General features: G+C 53.8%; 1 protein-coding gene across 1 annotated transcript; it reads left to right on the top strand.

Annotated features, from left to right (window-relative positions):
- Positions 1 to 273: 273 nt before the first annotated feature.
- On the top strand, positions 274 to 13770 carry UBE2L6 (ubiquitin conjugating enzyme E2 L6). Its single transcript, XM_061381544.1, has 4 exons — positions 274 to 509; positions 6582 to 6677; positions 9786 to 9972; positions 13082 to 13770. The coding sequence occupies exons 1-4, from the start codon at positions 483 to 485 to the stop codon at positions 13231 to 13233; spliced, it is 462 nt and encodes a 153-aa protein (XP_061237528.1). The 5' UTR covers positions 274 to 482; the 3' UTR covers positions 13234 to 13770.
- The last annotated feature ends 1275 nt before the right edge of the window (positions 13771 to 15045 follow it).

The following is a 15045-nucleotide window of genomic DNA, read 5'->3' as shown; positions in this document are numbered from 1 at the left end:
TAATGGTTTGCCCAGGGGGGGCTCCGGGAATCCGCTGGAGGGGCTCAGGGCGCCGGTCTGACGGTGGGGACCCCAGGCGGCCGGTCGGGGAGCTGCGCGTGCACGGCGAGGATCTCGTGTTTACTCGGGGCGCGCGCGCGTCTGGGGCAGAGCGGGCTGGAGACGGGGGTGGAGCCCGGCGCGGCCTCGGGCGGAGGCCGAGGCCCCGCGCCCCGCGAGTGCTCGCTGCCCGGTGCCCGGCGCCCCGCGATGCCGCGCGCTCCCAGGCCCGCCGGGCTTTAGACAAGAAAGCGCTCGAGCTCCCGGCTCCGGAGCCCATCGGGGCCCGGGCGCGCCCCGCTCCTCGGTGGCCCCGCGGCCGCGGTGGGCGGAGCGGAGCGCGGGCGGGGCCCTTGGGGGCGCGGCCCAGGGGCAGGGCGCGCGAGCCCGCAGGCCGCTCCAGAGTCTGGCGAGTCCCCCGGAGCCCCGCTCTCGGTTCTAAGATGACGGCGAGCAAGCGGGTGGCGAAGGTAACCCCTCCCGCGCGGCTCCGCGCGCCTTCCCGGGCCCCCGCTCGTCGCATCCCGCCCTCTGCTCCCCGAGCCCGTTTAGGGGATCCGGGGCCGCTGATCCCTGCGTCCCTACCCCCTCCCCGAGGACCAGTGGGGCTGCGAGAGGGGCTGCAGTTTCGGGGGGTGGGAGGACATGGACGGGGGTGTCGCCGGCTCTCTGAGCTGTGCTGGGGGATGAGCCGCCTCCCCCGAATCGGTTTCAGTTTCATTTCTCCTGCCAGAAACTGTGACAGTTACCTGCGTCCCGGGTGCGGGGCTTCCCCGGGGGCTCAGCTGGGAAAGAGTCCGCCAGCAAAGCGGGAGACCTGGGTTCGACTCCTGGGTTGGGAAGATCCCCTGGAGGAGGGAAAGGCTACCCACTCCAGTCTTCTGGCCTGGAGAATCCCATGGACTGTATAGTCCACGGGGTCGCAAAGAGTCGGACACGACTGAGCGGCTTTCAGTTTTAGGTGCGGGAAGGGTTGGTTGGTTCCTTGGCGTCTTCCTGCAGCCAGGCGCTGTGGTGGCAGGTGCCTCTTAAGCAGAGATAACCAGGGCCCCCGTGCTTTGGTGCCCACTTTAGAGCCCGGAGAAGGGGGACGTCCCTGGCGGTCCAGTGGTTAGGACTTCCACTGGAGGGGGCACGGCTGGATCCCCAGTCGGGGAACTAAGATCCCTCAGGTCGTGCAGCGACACCTCCGCGACCCGCCCGCCCCCTCCCCCTCCCCGCCGCGCTCAGAAAAAAAAAAGTCCCAAGAAGTATGGGCCGCTGAGTAGGAGTTGAGAGCAAAGTTCTCAGGGTTTTCTCCGGAAGAAAAGCTGCCAGGGCGAACCCAGGAGGTTACCTGGAGTAGATGGTGTGAGTTCATTTGGTCTACAGATGTTGTTGAACGCCTCCCATACGCTGGTTCCTGCTCTAGGAAGTACGGAGGCAGAGAAAATGAAAAAAGTCTATCTTTTTTCTGATCAGGGACACAATTTTGAAGTGAGGTCGGGAAGGATGGTGAGGGAGGGATTTTCCCCAGGAGGTGGGAAAACCCAAGGTGTTTGGGGGACTGGGGTGTGGCTGGGATTGGAGATAGATGGGGAAGGTGGGGGAGTATTCCCTGGTGGCTCAGCTGGTAAAGAATCTCCCTGACGGTGGAGCAATTCTGGGGAGGTGGGTCTGACACCCCTGAGGCTTTGAGTCTCTCAAAAGTGCCCCTCCTGTGTGCAGGCATGAGGAGGGTGAACAGGAGGTGCTACCCTCAGCCTCTGGGAAGAAAATGATCACAGGTTGGGGCACAGAGAAGGCTCAGCCCCAAAGGACTGAACTCTGGAGGTTTGGCAGCGATGAGGCAGAGAGTTTTTCCCACCAAGCAGGAAAGCTGGGAGCCAGCCTGTGTCTCCCCGGCACCATTAAATGGCAGGTAGTTTACAGCGGTCATTTCAGCAACCCTGTGAGATGAGTCCTCTACCCCATTTTACAGATGGGGAAGTTGAGGCTCACAAAGACTAAATTGATTGTCCTGGGTCACCCGGCAGGCAGTGATGGGGCTGGGATTTGAGTCCAGGTTGGTGAGGCTCCAAGCCAGAGGTTCTTTCAGCGGCTTCTCTATTTTCATTTTCTGTTCCTCTGAGTCAGGTGATTTCTAGCAGGCCTTGGGGAACAGCTGTGTCTCAACACAGCTGTTGAGACAGCTGTGGGTTTCAACACCTCCAGGCTTTGCAAAAGTCTTGACAGAACTCATGTATGACAGGTAAAGTCCAAGTTCCTTCAGTTTTGGTAAAGTTGGGAAAATGTCTCTTCCAGGGCTTTTCTGTGCACTGTGGGGCTTCCTTGTTGCTCAGGAGTCACAGACGATCCTGGAACTGGTAGCAGCAGATGCTTCTAGTTTGGGGTAGCAGATCAATGAGGGATCATAGACTCTGGGCCCTTTGTTGGCATGAACAGAGGTGGAGTGTAGAAGGATAAGAAACAGGGGATAAGGGTGTGCTTATATTTTGGGGCTCAGAGAAAGTATAGCAGGGGCACAGTGTGAAGGGTTCCCCCAGCTGTGGACCGTCTTTGGGGACCTTTCTCTCTGCCTTTGTTTATACCAGAGTTTCACAACTTTGTCGCCACTGATACTTGACGTTGAGTCATTTTCTGAAGGATGTTATCACACCCCCGGTCTCTACCCACTGGACGGAGCAGCACTCCTCCACATGTGGCAGCCGGAAAGGGGTCTCAGTTCAGTTCAGTTCGGTTCCGTCCCTCAGCCGTGTCCGACCCCATGAATCGCAGCACGCCAGGCCTCCCTGTCCATCACCAACTCCCAGAATTCACTCAGACTCACATCCATCGAGTCGGTGATGCCATCCAGCCATCTCATCCTCTGTCGTCCCCTTCTCCTCCTGCCCCCAATCCCTCCCAGCATCAGAGTCTTTTCCAATGAGTCAACTCTTCTCATGAGGTGGCCAAAGTACTGGAGTTTCAGCTTTAGTATCTATCATTCCTTCCAAAGAACACCCAGGACCGATCTCCTTTAGAATGGACTGGTTGGATCTCCTTGCAGTCCAAGGGACTCTCAAGAGTCTTCTCCAACACCACAGTTCAAAAGCATCAATTCTTCGGCGCTCAGCTTTCTTCACAATCCAACTCTCACACCCATACATGACCAGAGGAAAAACCATAGCCTTGACTAGACGGACCTTTGTTGGCAAAGTAATGTCTCTGCTTTTGAATATGCTATCTAGGTTGGTCATAACTTTCCTTCCAAGGAGTAAGCGTCTTTTAATTTCATGGCTGCAATCACCATCTACAGTGATTTTGGAGCCCCCCAAAATAAAGTCTGACACTGTTTCCACAGTTTCCCCATCAATTTCCCATGAAGTGATGGGACCAGATGCCATGATCTTCGTTTTCTAAATGTTGAGCTTTAAGCCAACTTTTTCACTCTCCTCTTTCACTTTCATCAAGAGGCTCTTTAGTTCCTCTTCACTTTCTGCCATAAGGGTGGTGTCATCTGCATATCTGAGGTTATTGATATTTCTCCCGGCAATCTTGATTCCAGCTTGTGCTTCCTCCAGCCCAGCGTTTCTCATGATGCACTCTGCATAGAAGTTAAATAAGCAGGGTGACAATATACAGCCTTGACGTACTCCTTTTCCTATTTGGAACCAGTCTGTTGTTCCATGTCCAGTTCTAACTGTTGCTTCCTGACCTGCATGTAGGTTTCTCAAGAGGCAGGTCAGGTGGTCTGGTATTCCCATCTCTTTCAGAATTTTCCACAGTCTGCTGTGACCCACACAGTCAAAAGCTTTGGCATAGTCAATAAAGCAGAAATAGATGCTTTTCTGGGTCTAGACATTGCCAGAAGTGCTAGGGGCGGGTAGATAAAGGAACGCCCCGGTTGAGAACCTCTGGTTTACACCCATTCAGTGTTCCAGAAAAATATGACCTGCCCTTGAATGTCTCTTTTTAAATACATTTATTTATTTTTTGGCTGTGTCATGTGGCTTACAGGATCTTAGTTCCCTCGCCAGGGATCAAACTCTGTGAAGGCGTGGAGTCCTAACCACTGGACAGCCAGAGAATTCCCTAAATGTCTTTTTATCTATTTTTTTTTAAGGTCTATTGCCAAGGGGAGAGGAAGAAGGGAGGGGCAGCGTTGAGTAGGGGGTAAGAGGTACAAACTATTAAGTATAAGATAAGCCACAAGGATATATATACTGTACAATATGGGGAATATAGCCAATATTTTATAATCACTATAGACAGAGTATAACCTTTAGAAATTGTGAATCACTATATCATAACATATAATATTGCCCAGCAACTATACTTCAATTAAAAAAAAAACTTCTTTAAAGAAAAGAAAATACATTTTTGAAAAGGTCAGTTGTCCCACGAAAAGAACCCCAATTGGAGAGCGGGAGTCCTTGGTCTAATACTGACTCTGAGATGTGCTGCACACTGGGGCGCACATCGCCGAGCACGGCAACGTACAGCAGAGTGTTAACGGCTTTGGAAAGTCCCTCAGGGAAGAACTCGGTTTAGCCTAGTGTTTCCCAACGTGCTTGACTGTGGAATCCTTTTCCCGTAACAACTGTGAACTTTGCACGGGACACGCTGTGCACATCTGCTCTAACTGGGCCCTGTGCCCTGGGGCTTCGCCAGCTCTCTGCAGGCGGACTCCTGTTCATGCTGCAGGGCCCAGCTCAGTGTCACCGCTGTGAGGCTTTCCTGCTCCCCACGCCCTCCCCTCTCCTCTCTTCTCCTTTTGAGAGGGTAACAGGCAGGAAGGCCAGGGGTCTCCAAACGGAGGAAGCAGGCTGCAAGCGTCAGACGTTTTTTTATCGCTCTCTTAAGCCACAGGAGGAAACAAACAAACAAGTGTGGGATTTTTTTCCCTTCTCTATATTTTTCTCTATATTTTCCATCCTCTAAATTTAAAAGGAGGTTTTTCTTAAAATTCTGTGTTGCCATGACGATCCCTGGCTCCACCTGAAGTTAACTTTTCGCAAACCTTGAGTTTACCAATGCATTTTCTTATGGAAATGTTTGTCTTATGCTATGTTAACGACCTGTGTATTTACCCTGGACTCTGTCTGTCTTCAAGTCGGTTCAGCTTAAGACTCAGAACCGATAAGGGCTCGACAAACCTGTGTGTTTTACTCGTGCATTGTTTTCCTCGTTGATGTTAATGAAACTATATATTTCCTTGGAAACCTGTGTTTCTTCAGCATTCATGTCAATTGCTTTATGGCCCGGGATGACTCACCTGGTGCCAAGGTCATCTCAGAACGCACCTGTGGGTGAGGGGCCTGGTGCCAAGGTCATCTCAGAACGCACCTGTGGGTGAGGGGCCTGGTGCCAAGGTCATCTCAGAACGCACCTGTGGGTGAGGGGCCTGTGCCACTCCGAGGTCTGAGACATCTCCTGTCTCTAGTTAGCGGCCTGCCGATAGAGTGTACCATGCTGTGAAGGCTAGCAGGGCGGCACTCTTTCTGCCCCCTTCCGATGTCTATGTCAGAAGCTTTCTCTTTTCGTGCTTTAATAAAACTTTATGACACAAAAGCTCTGAGCAATCAAGCCTCGTCACAGGCCTGGGATTGAACTTGGTCTCCTCCGGAGGCCAAGAATCCCGGCGTCTTTCACGACTCGGCGACCACCTTTCCGTTTCCCCTCCTATTACGCATCCACACTTTATTCATGGAATCACAGCGTCCAGTGAAGCTCTCGAGGGCGGGCCTGTGCCCTAGTGACCTGTCCGTGGAGGACGCTGTTGGGAGAGCTCAGTGGTGCTCAGGAGACGGGCTGCCTTCCTGGGAAGGCGAGTCATCGCTTTTCCTCTGGTTTCCCTGCTTGCCGTGTGGCGTTCTCCTCTGCTGCCGTCTGCCTGAGCGGTGCCCCCTCCCCAGGCCTGCTCTGGGGCAGTCTGACGGGGACAGGCTGGCGTCTCTGCTGCCCGCCCGCCCTGCCCCGAGCACGGTGAGGGCGTGTGGCCATGCTGCTCGCCAGTGGGTAGAGGGAGGCAGGGCTTCGTGGCTCCCTAGAAGAGAGCCAGAGGACAGACGTGAAGCACCTTGGGTTCTGCAGAAAAGACTCTTCAGAGAGCTGTGATGTTGTTATTTAGTCGCTCAGTCATGCCTGACTCTGCAACCCCGTGGACTGTAACCCACCAGGCTCCTCTGTCCATGGGATTCTCCAGGCAAGAATAGTGGAGCGGGTTGCCCTTTCTTTCTCCAGAGGACCTTTCCCACCCAGGGATCGAACTGGGTCCCTTGCATTCCAAGGCTGATTCTTCACTGAGCCACCGGGGAAGCCCCAAGAGGTTTACTCCCAGGTTATAATATCTAGACCTGGTGATCTGCATCATCCTCCACCTGGTACCTACCGAGCTGGAGTGAAGCTAAAATCCGGCGATTCACTAAAGGCCCTGAGCACCGGGCCAGACACACTCTGAGTGCGCAGTGAATGCCGGCTTCTGTCCTGCTTGGAACTGGGGACCGTCTGCTGTGGGGGGCGGTGGGGAGGGTGCCGGAGGAGGGGAGACTCGGCCAGCTGCCCGCTCTGTGCCCCTACAGGAGCTGGAAGACCTGCAGAAGGAGCTTCCCAAGTACCTGCGGAACCTGTGCAGCGAGGAGGACAACGTGCTGGTGTGGCACGCGCTCCTGCTGCCTGTGAGTGTCCGGGGGCCCTGCTGGGGCTGGACCACTTAGGGCAGGGGCCGGGGCAGGGAGGGCTAGACTGGGCGAGGACGTTCCCTGCCTGAGAATCCTTTCTTCTTATTTTTGGCTGCACCGGGTCTTCGTTGCTGCACACGGGCTCTCTCTAGTTGCGGCTGGGAACCAATCTCTAGTTGGGTGCCGAGGCTTCTCAGTGGGGTGGCTTCTCTCATTCTGGAGCGCGGGCTCCATGACCGGCACACTGCCTTAGCTGCCCCACAGCGTATGGGATCTTCCCGGGCCAGCGATGAACCTGGGTCCCCGGCACTGGCAGGTGGAGTCCTAGCCACTGGCCCATCAGGGAAGTCATGGAATTCTTTTTTCACTGGAGATGATCATTGGCAGACGGGGGTGTCTCTCTCTACATTGATTGCTTCTGAGGTCCAGGCCAACTGATGAAGAGGCTAAAAGGCTTTTGGACTTAGTTGGAGACCCCTTCTTCAAGCCAGTAGCTACTGAGCTCATCTTGGAAGCTTCAGCAGACAAAGAGCATAAAAAAAAAAAAAAGGCTTCCTTGTTGACTTAGTGGTAAAGAATCTGCCTGCCAGTGCAGGAGACATGGGTTCAATCCCCGACTCGGGAAGATCCCACATAGCCGGAGCAACCAAGCCCGTGCACCACTCCATTGAGCCTGTGGTCCAGAGCCTGGGTCCACAATGCCGGAGCCCACCTGCCACGACTGCTGAAACCCGAGTGCCCTAGAGCCCCCCTTTGCTGAGGCCTCACCCTTGGTCTTGCGTCTGTGTCCCAGCCCCAGCCTCTGCACGTTATCGAGAACACATTTTCTTTATCTGTCCAGCATTTGCTCAGACATACCCATGACTACCACAGCTTCCTTTCTGCCTTCTGCTCAAGAAGAGGAAATTTCTTAAAACCTTGACTCTTTTTTCAAAAGGTTTATTTATTTGGCTGCACCAGGTCTGAGTTGCGGCCTGTGGGATCCGGCTCCCTGACCAGGGATCGAACGCGGGCCCCTGCTTTGGGAGCACGGAGTCTTAGCCACCAGGGAGGTTCCACGTATGTCATCCTGACGGTCATCCTCCTGCCTTCTGTGCCACGAAAGTTTTGAAAGGGTTTGGAGCTTTTGCAACAGCCTGGAGGCCCCTGTGCGCTGTGCTGGGGTCATCCGAGCCCCGGGGTCCCCCCACTAGGGGTGTGGATTACTGCTCCCATGTGGAACAGTCCAATCGACCGTGCTGAATCCCCATCTGGGCAGTGTCGCTGTGACCCTGGGCAGGTTACTTGTATGCACTGAACTTGTTTCATCTGGAAATCCTGATGCTAATACTATGAGTTCTCAAAATACTTACCCTAATAGCTGACACATATGGAGTGCTCGCCATGTGCCTGGCCATGTTCTAGATCCCTAACGTGAATCAGCGCAGGACTTCTCTGGGGGTCCGGCGGCTAAGACTCTGTGCTCCCAGTGCAGGGCACCTGGGTTCCATCCCTGGTCAGGGAACTAGATTCCACATGTTGCAACTAAGACTCAGTGTAGCAAATACATAAATAAACAGTAAAAAAAAAAAAAAAAAAAAAAAAGAAAGAAAGAAAAGAAAAGAAAAGCTGGTGCACTCTTTCATTACCTTAAAAGAAAAGTGAATTGACTCATTTAATTGCTGCCCAAGCCCTGTGGAGAAGGCTGTGACTCTTTCTGTAAGGAGAGCACAGAGACGTTCGGCTGCTCGTCTAAGGTCGCACAGGCATGGGGTTGACAGAGCCACGACTCACACTCCAGCCACGTGGCCCGAAGACCACGTAACCCCTACACCCTGCTGCGTGGGCTAATGCGTGTCAAGCCCTTAGCAGCAGGCAGCACAGAGCGGATGCAGGAAAGCCTTCCAGTTGCTCAAGTCTAGAGGGTCTTCTGCTGGCTCCTGGCAACGCTTAGGCACTCCAGTTCCGAACTGTTGTTTTAAGATGGTAGAATACCCATAACAGTATGTACCCTCTTAACTATTTTTTTTTTTTTTGGCTTTGCTGGGTCTCTGTCGCTGCAAAGGCTTTTCCCTAGGTGCAGTGAGCAGAGGCTACTCTCCAGTTGCAGTGTTCAGGCTTCTCGCTGCAGTGACTTCTCTTGTCGTGGAGCACGGCTCTAGGGCGAGAGGGCTTCGGTATTTGCAGCTCCCGGGCTCTAGAGCACAGACTCAGTACTTGTGGCGCACGGGCTTAGTTGACTTCCCTGGTGGCTCAGACGGTAAAACATCTGCCTGCAATTCGGGAGACCCAGGTTCGATCCCTGGGTCGGGAAGATCCTCTGGAGAAGGAAATGGCAACCCACTCCAGTACTCTTGCCTGGAAAATCCCCTGGACAGAGGAGCCTGGCAGGTTACAGTCCATGGGGTCATAGAGTTGAACACGACTGAGCAACTTCACTTTCATGAGCTTAGTCGCTCTAGGACATATGGGATCTTCCTGGACCAGGGATCGAACCCATGTCCCCTGCACTGGCAGGCGGATTCCTAACCACTGGGCCACCAGACACGTCCTAGAAAAATGGTCAACAAAGTAAATCCTAAAGGCTCTCATCACAAGGGGACATTTTTTTCCTTATTCTTTCTCTTCATTATTTTATATGAGAAGATGGGTGTCAGCTGAACCTATTGTGGTAATTCACAGCATATGTGAATCCAACCAGCAAGCTCAACACCTTAAGTTTAGTGATGTGTATCAGTTATTTTTCAATGAAACTGGAAAGATGTTAATTACCGATATAATAAAAAGAAGCTAAGGTGGTCCTGAGGATGCCTCCAGTCAAATTGCACCCATTTTTCAAGAGAGGAAACTGAGGCTTAGGGGTGGGAGGCAGCTGGCCCTCAGGCGCACAGCAGAAGCCAGGATCTGACTCGTGTGCATGCCAGGCCAGGGCGCTCTGACCCACAGCCCAGTTGCTAAGTGAATGCACGTGCAGTCTGTGTCCGCATTCACGGTCCTTGCTTAGAGTGGAGCAGAGGAAGCCTGGGTCCCTGGGGCAGGGTGGGGAGGGCGGAAACCAGGCCCAGGTCCTGGGGGGAGGAGGGCAGCTGTGCCTCTGCCCAGAGCGTGACCCCTTCTCTCGCACAGGAGAGGCCACCCTACAACCTCAAGGCCTTCAGGCTGTGCATCAGCTTCCCCAGGGAGTACCCGTTCCAGCCCCCGACGGTGAAATTCACCACCGGGATCTACCACCCCAACGTGGACAGGGACGGGAGGGTGTGCCTGCCCATCATCAGCAAGAAGAACTGGAAAGCCAGCACCAGGACCTGCCAAGGTGGGGGGCCCCCCTGGACGGGGCCCTGGACTGAATGGGTCGGAGGGGGAGTCCCGGGACCGCTTTTGTGTCGGTTGCTCCTGTTTACTGTCGCTCAGTCGCTAGGTTACTTCGGAGTCCTTTGTGACCCCAGGGACTGTGCCCCAGGCTCCTCTGTCCGTGGAGTTTCCCAGGCAAGAGACTACTAGGGCTTCCCTGTAGCTCAGACGGTAAAGAATCTGCCCGCAACGCGGGAGACCCGGGTTTGATCCCTGGGTCGGGAAGATCCCCTGGAGAAGGACATGGCCACCCACTCCACTGTCCTTGCCTGGAAAATTCCATGGACGGAGGAGCCTGGTGGGCTACAGTCCATGGGGTTGCAAAGAGTCAGACGTGACTGAGTGACAATTCGTTGAATTCCCTTGTCTAACTCAGTGAAACTAAGCCATGCCTTGTGGGGCCACCTAAGACGGAAGGGTCATGGTGGAGAGGGCTGACAGAATGTGGTCCACTGGAGAAGGGATTGGCAAACCACTTCAGTATTCTTGCCTTGAGAACCCCATGAACAGTGTGAAAAGGCAGAATGATAGGATACTGAAAGAGGAACTCCCCAGGTCAGTAGGTGCCCAACGTGCTACTGGAGATCAGTGGAGAAATAACTCCAGAAAGAATGAAGGGATGGAGCCAAAGCAAAAATACCCAGTTGTGGATGTGACTGGTGATGGAGGCAAGGTCCGATGCTGTGAGGACAGCCGAAGGGGTGGGCCTAATAATGATAACTGCATCGCTTCATTAGGCACTCTGACCCTGCACTAAAAGCATCACACGGTATCTTTTTAGTTCACTTTTTTTTTTTTTTTTTTTTTACTGAAGTATGGTTAATTTTGAGGGAAGGAAATGGCCACCCACTCCTGTATTCTTGCCTGGAAAACCCCATGGACAGAGGAGCCTGGCAGGCTATATAGTCCATGCGGTCGCAAAGAGTCGGACACGACTGAGCGACTTGGCTTTACTTTTATGGTTCATTTACAATGTTGTGTTAGTTTATGGTCCACAGCAAAGTGATCCGGGTATACACGTGTATATGTATTCTTTTCATACTCTTTTCCACTGCTGTTTATCACAAGGCACTGAGAACAGGTTCCCGGGCTGCACAGCAGGGCCTTGCCGTCTGCGTCTTTTGCGTACGGCAGTCTGTATCTGCTCACTGCAAACTCCCGGCGTAGCCCTCCTCTCCTGCTTTCCCCCAGGTCTGTAAGTCTGCTTCTGTTTTGTAAATGAGTTCACTGGTATGTTTTTATGATTCCACATGTAAGTGATATCATATGGTCTTTGTCCTGCTCTGCCTGACTTCCTTCACTTCCTTTACTTGATACGGTGATCTCCGGGTCTATCCGGACATTGCTGCAGATGGCCTCTGTTCACTGTTGTTTGTGGCTGAGCAGTATTTCCCTGTACGTGTCTGCCACATCTTCTTTATCCCCTTGTCTGTCGATGGACATTTAGGTTGCACTCGTGTCTCGTCTGTTGTAAATGGTGCTGCTGTGAACGCTGGGGTACACGGAGCTTTTTCAATTAGCGTTTTCTCTGGGTATATGCTCAAGGGTGCGATTGCTGGACCATTCGGCAACTCTACTTTTAGTTTTTGAAGGAACCTCATGCTGTTTTCCAGAGTGGCTTCACCAATTTACCTGTCCCACCAACAATGTGGGAGGGTTTTCTCTTCCACCCACCCTCTCCAGCATAAAAATTCACTTTTTTCTTCCATATGGTATTTTTGGTATACATCCGTGGATGACCGATTGAAATTATAATGGATTAATCATAATTCAGGAATACAAAAATGGAGCTGGGTGGCTCTTGAGGACTTGGTCTCACATACGTCCCTGCACCACTGAGAACCTGAACTTTCTAACCCAGGCAACCAGCCATTTTTAACACACCAATCTCATTCAGTCCTCCTAGAAGCCCCTTGAAATAGTGCTCTCATCGGCCCCATCAGGACACAGGCGTGTGAGAGCTGAGCTCTTACCTGAGCTGGCAGGTGGTAGAGCTGGGATTCGAGGCCTCCCTTGGCCGGCTCTGAACCTCGCGGCTCACCAGAACTTTCTTCAGTGATGGAGTCGGTCCATAGCAGCCCTGTCCAATGCCGCAGACGCTGGCCCCATGTAGGTTTCAAGCACTTGAAGTGTGGCTGTTGTGACCGTGAACTGCTTTGCTAATTGTCGTGAATTTCAATTAATTTAAATCAAGATGACCACACATGGCTGGCAGCTACATGTCGGGCACCGTGGCCCTAGTCTATGGACGTAATCAATATGTGATCAGTCCTGTTTCTGGGGACTTGCCTGGTGGTCCAGTGGCTAAGACTCCACACTCCCAATGCAGGGGGCCTAGATTTGATTCCTGGTCAGGGGACTAGATCCCACAAGCCGCAACTAAAGATCCATAATGAAGACCCAGAAAGGCCAAATAAATAAATAAATGCTTTTTAAAAATATCCCACCTCTGGATCAGCCCAGGAGTTCTTAACCCTGGAAACAAGAGTGCTGGGAAGAGAGGGAGGCGTGGTCCTTGGTGAGCACCAGAGCTCTGCAGAGCGCCCCGAGCCCAGGGCTGCACGCTGGTGTGTGTGCCTACGGGCACGGGGGGAGGGGGACACTGTCTCCGCCCAGTTCCCGAAGTCACCCGTGAAAGATTTCAAGCCACGGGGCAGGAGTGGTTTCCAGTCTTGAGCCTCAGAACCCTTTTTCCCCAAATAAAAAAAATTTTGGAATCCTATTACTGTCTCCATGGACATGAATTTGAGCAAACTCCAGGAGATAGTGGAAGACAGAGGAGCCTGCGTGCTGCAGTCCTCAGGGTCTCAGAGAGTCAGACGCAACAAAAGCAGAGCGGTTCTGGCTGAAAAGGGAACAGAACCCAGAAACCATGTTGATCTCACCAACCCCCGCGACGGGGGTTGTGACACGGTGTGAAAACCACTGACTGCCATCTGATTTGCTCGTAGAGCCGTCCTCAGGCGTGGGTTGGTGTGGGTTTCAGGGGGATCTGGGAGTGGGCAGCATCGCTTCCTTCCCAGGAGTTTTTTCTGTCCCTCCTGATGTCCTGATCCGACTTCTCTCCCCAGTCTTGGAGGCCCTCAACATGCTGGTGAATCAACCGGAGCCGGGACAGCCTGTTCGGCTGGAGCTCGCGGAGCAGCTGACACAGGACCCAGAGCTGTTTGACCAGATGGCCCAAGAGTTCACCCTCCAGTTTGGAGTGGACCGGCCCTCCTAACCCGACTTCTGAGCCGCCTGCTTTCTGTGTGACGGATGGACGCCCCTCATGGATGGGGGACCAGAGCCTCTTTGCGATTTTGCACTTGCTCATGGCTTCCAAGATTTCCTTCTTAGGTTGCGTGTGTGTGTACGGGGAGGGGACTGCCATTATGAGTGTGGACCCACTGGCCACAGATGTGCTTTCCCCAGCCCCTTTCTCTGCCCCGGAGCCAGAGGCATTTACGTTTGCAGACTCAAAATCCAGCTCTCCAGTGCTCCGTGATGGGGGTTCCTGGTCCCACCGGTTGGTCCATCTTAGAGACTCAGGCCACCTTCCCGGCCAGATGAGCAGCCAACCCGAATCCCCACCCCCCACAGAGCCCTGCTTGGGGGGCAGCAGATAGGAGGGGGCCGGGGGAGGAGGGACTCTTACCACTAAGTACTCTGGGGATGGAGTGGTTGAATCGTAGACTTGTATAGATTTAGGTGCAAAACCTTTCCGTTTCCACTGATGAATCATAAAGTGAAGAGTCTCCTCTCCACCCCAGAAATCTGACTGTACGGTCTTTCGCTTTGTTTTTTTTGGCCGAGCTGGGATCGTCACTGCTGGCTTTCCTGTAGTCTCGGCAAGGGGGAGCAACACGCTAGTTGCAGTTCCTGGAGTCTCGGCAAGGGGGAGCTCCTCGCTCGTTGCAGCCCCGGGCGTCCCATCGCACGTCCGCTCTTGCCGAGAGCGGACTCCAGGACGCAGTAGCTGCAGCTCGTGGGCTGGGTAGTTGTCGCACGTGGGCTTAGTTGCTCTGCGGCCTGTGGAATCTTCCCCGATGAGGGATGGAACTGGCGTCCCTTGCACTGCAAGGTGGAATCTTAACCACTGGGCCACCAGGGGAGCCCTGACTACATGGTTTTTAACCCACTGCTGTCCCGTTCGGAGGCCGGTTCCTAGCGTCAGCTTTATGCACGGAGGGGTTTCCCTTCCAGCTTGAGTCCAGGGGGAGCCAAGGAGACCGTGCGTTTGCTCAGCTGTTAAGCACAAGGGTCCACCTGAGCGTTCACTGAGGGGGCAAGTGGTTCATCAGGAGGAGGCTTGTTTAGCTGCAGTCGAATGAAAGATGCCTGCTTCCCCATCAACGGAGGGCTCGCAGGGCACAGAGCCTTGTGTGACCCCAAGCGCTGTGGGGAAAGCTGGCCGTGAGGGACCCGGCCACCCTCAGCCAGAGGGGTCGTCGACCCACCCACAGGAATAACGCCCCCGTTTTATACAGGAGGCAGCCAAGGCTAACCGAGCACTCCAGTGGGTTGCCACGTCCACTCCGCTGACCTGGGCAGAGTCCACACTTCTGGCCACAGTGCCGAGCTGGCGGGCTTTCATTTCTGTGTTTTTCCTGAGCTGTTCTCATCAGTGTACATGCTCCCCATGGCTGATAAAGCCAGACAGGACTGTTAGCAGGACATTAGGGTCAGCTCCGGGCTTCCTTGGTGGCTCAGCGGTAAAGAATCTGCCTGCAAGACAGGAGATTCCCCCTGGAGGAGGGCATGGCGACCCATTCCAGTATCCTTGCCTGGAGAATCCCATGGACAGAGGAGCTTGGCGGGCTGCAGTCCACGGGGTCGCACAGAGTCGGACACGACAGAAATAGGCAGCTGCAGCAGTGTACTCAGCTCTAAGGCTCATCTCTAGTGAGCAGCAGAAAAACGGAAACAAAACCTCAGCCAGAGTTCAGGGATTACCTCAGCACAAAGGAGGAGCTTCTGGAGGAGCTTCTAAAACCACTGGCCTTTTTTTTTTTTTCATTTTTTTGGCCGCACCACACAGCATGCAGGATCTTAG

Source organism: Bos javanicus, chromosome 15, assembly GCF_032452875.1.
Source record: "Bos javanicus breed banteng chromosome 15, ARS-OSU_banteng_1.0, whole genome shotgun sequence".
Classification (NCBI taxonomy): domain Eukaryota; kingdom Metazoa; phylum Chordata; class Mammalia; order Artiodactyla; family Bovidae; genus Bos; species Bos javanicus.
This window is presented reverse-complemented; position numbering and strand designations above follow the sequence as displayed.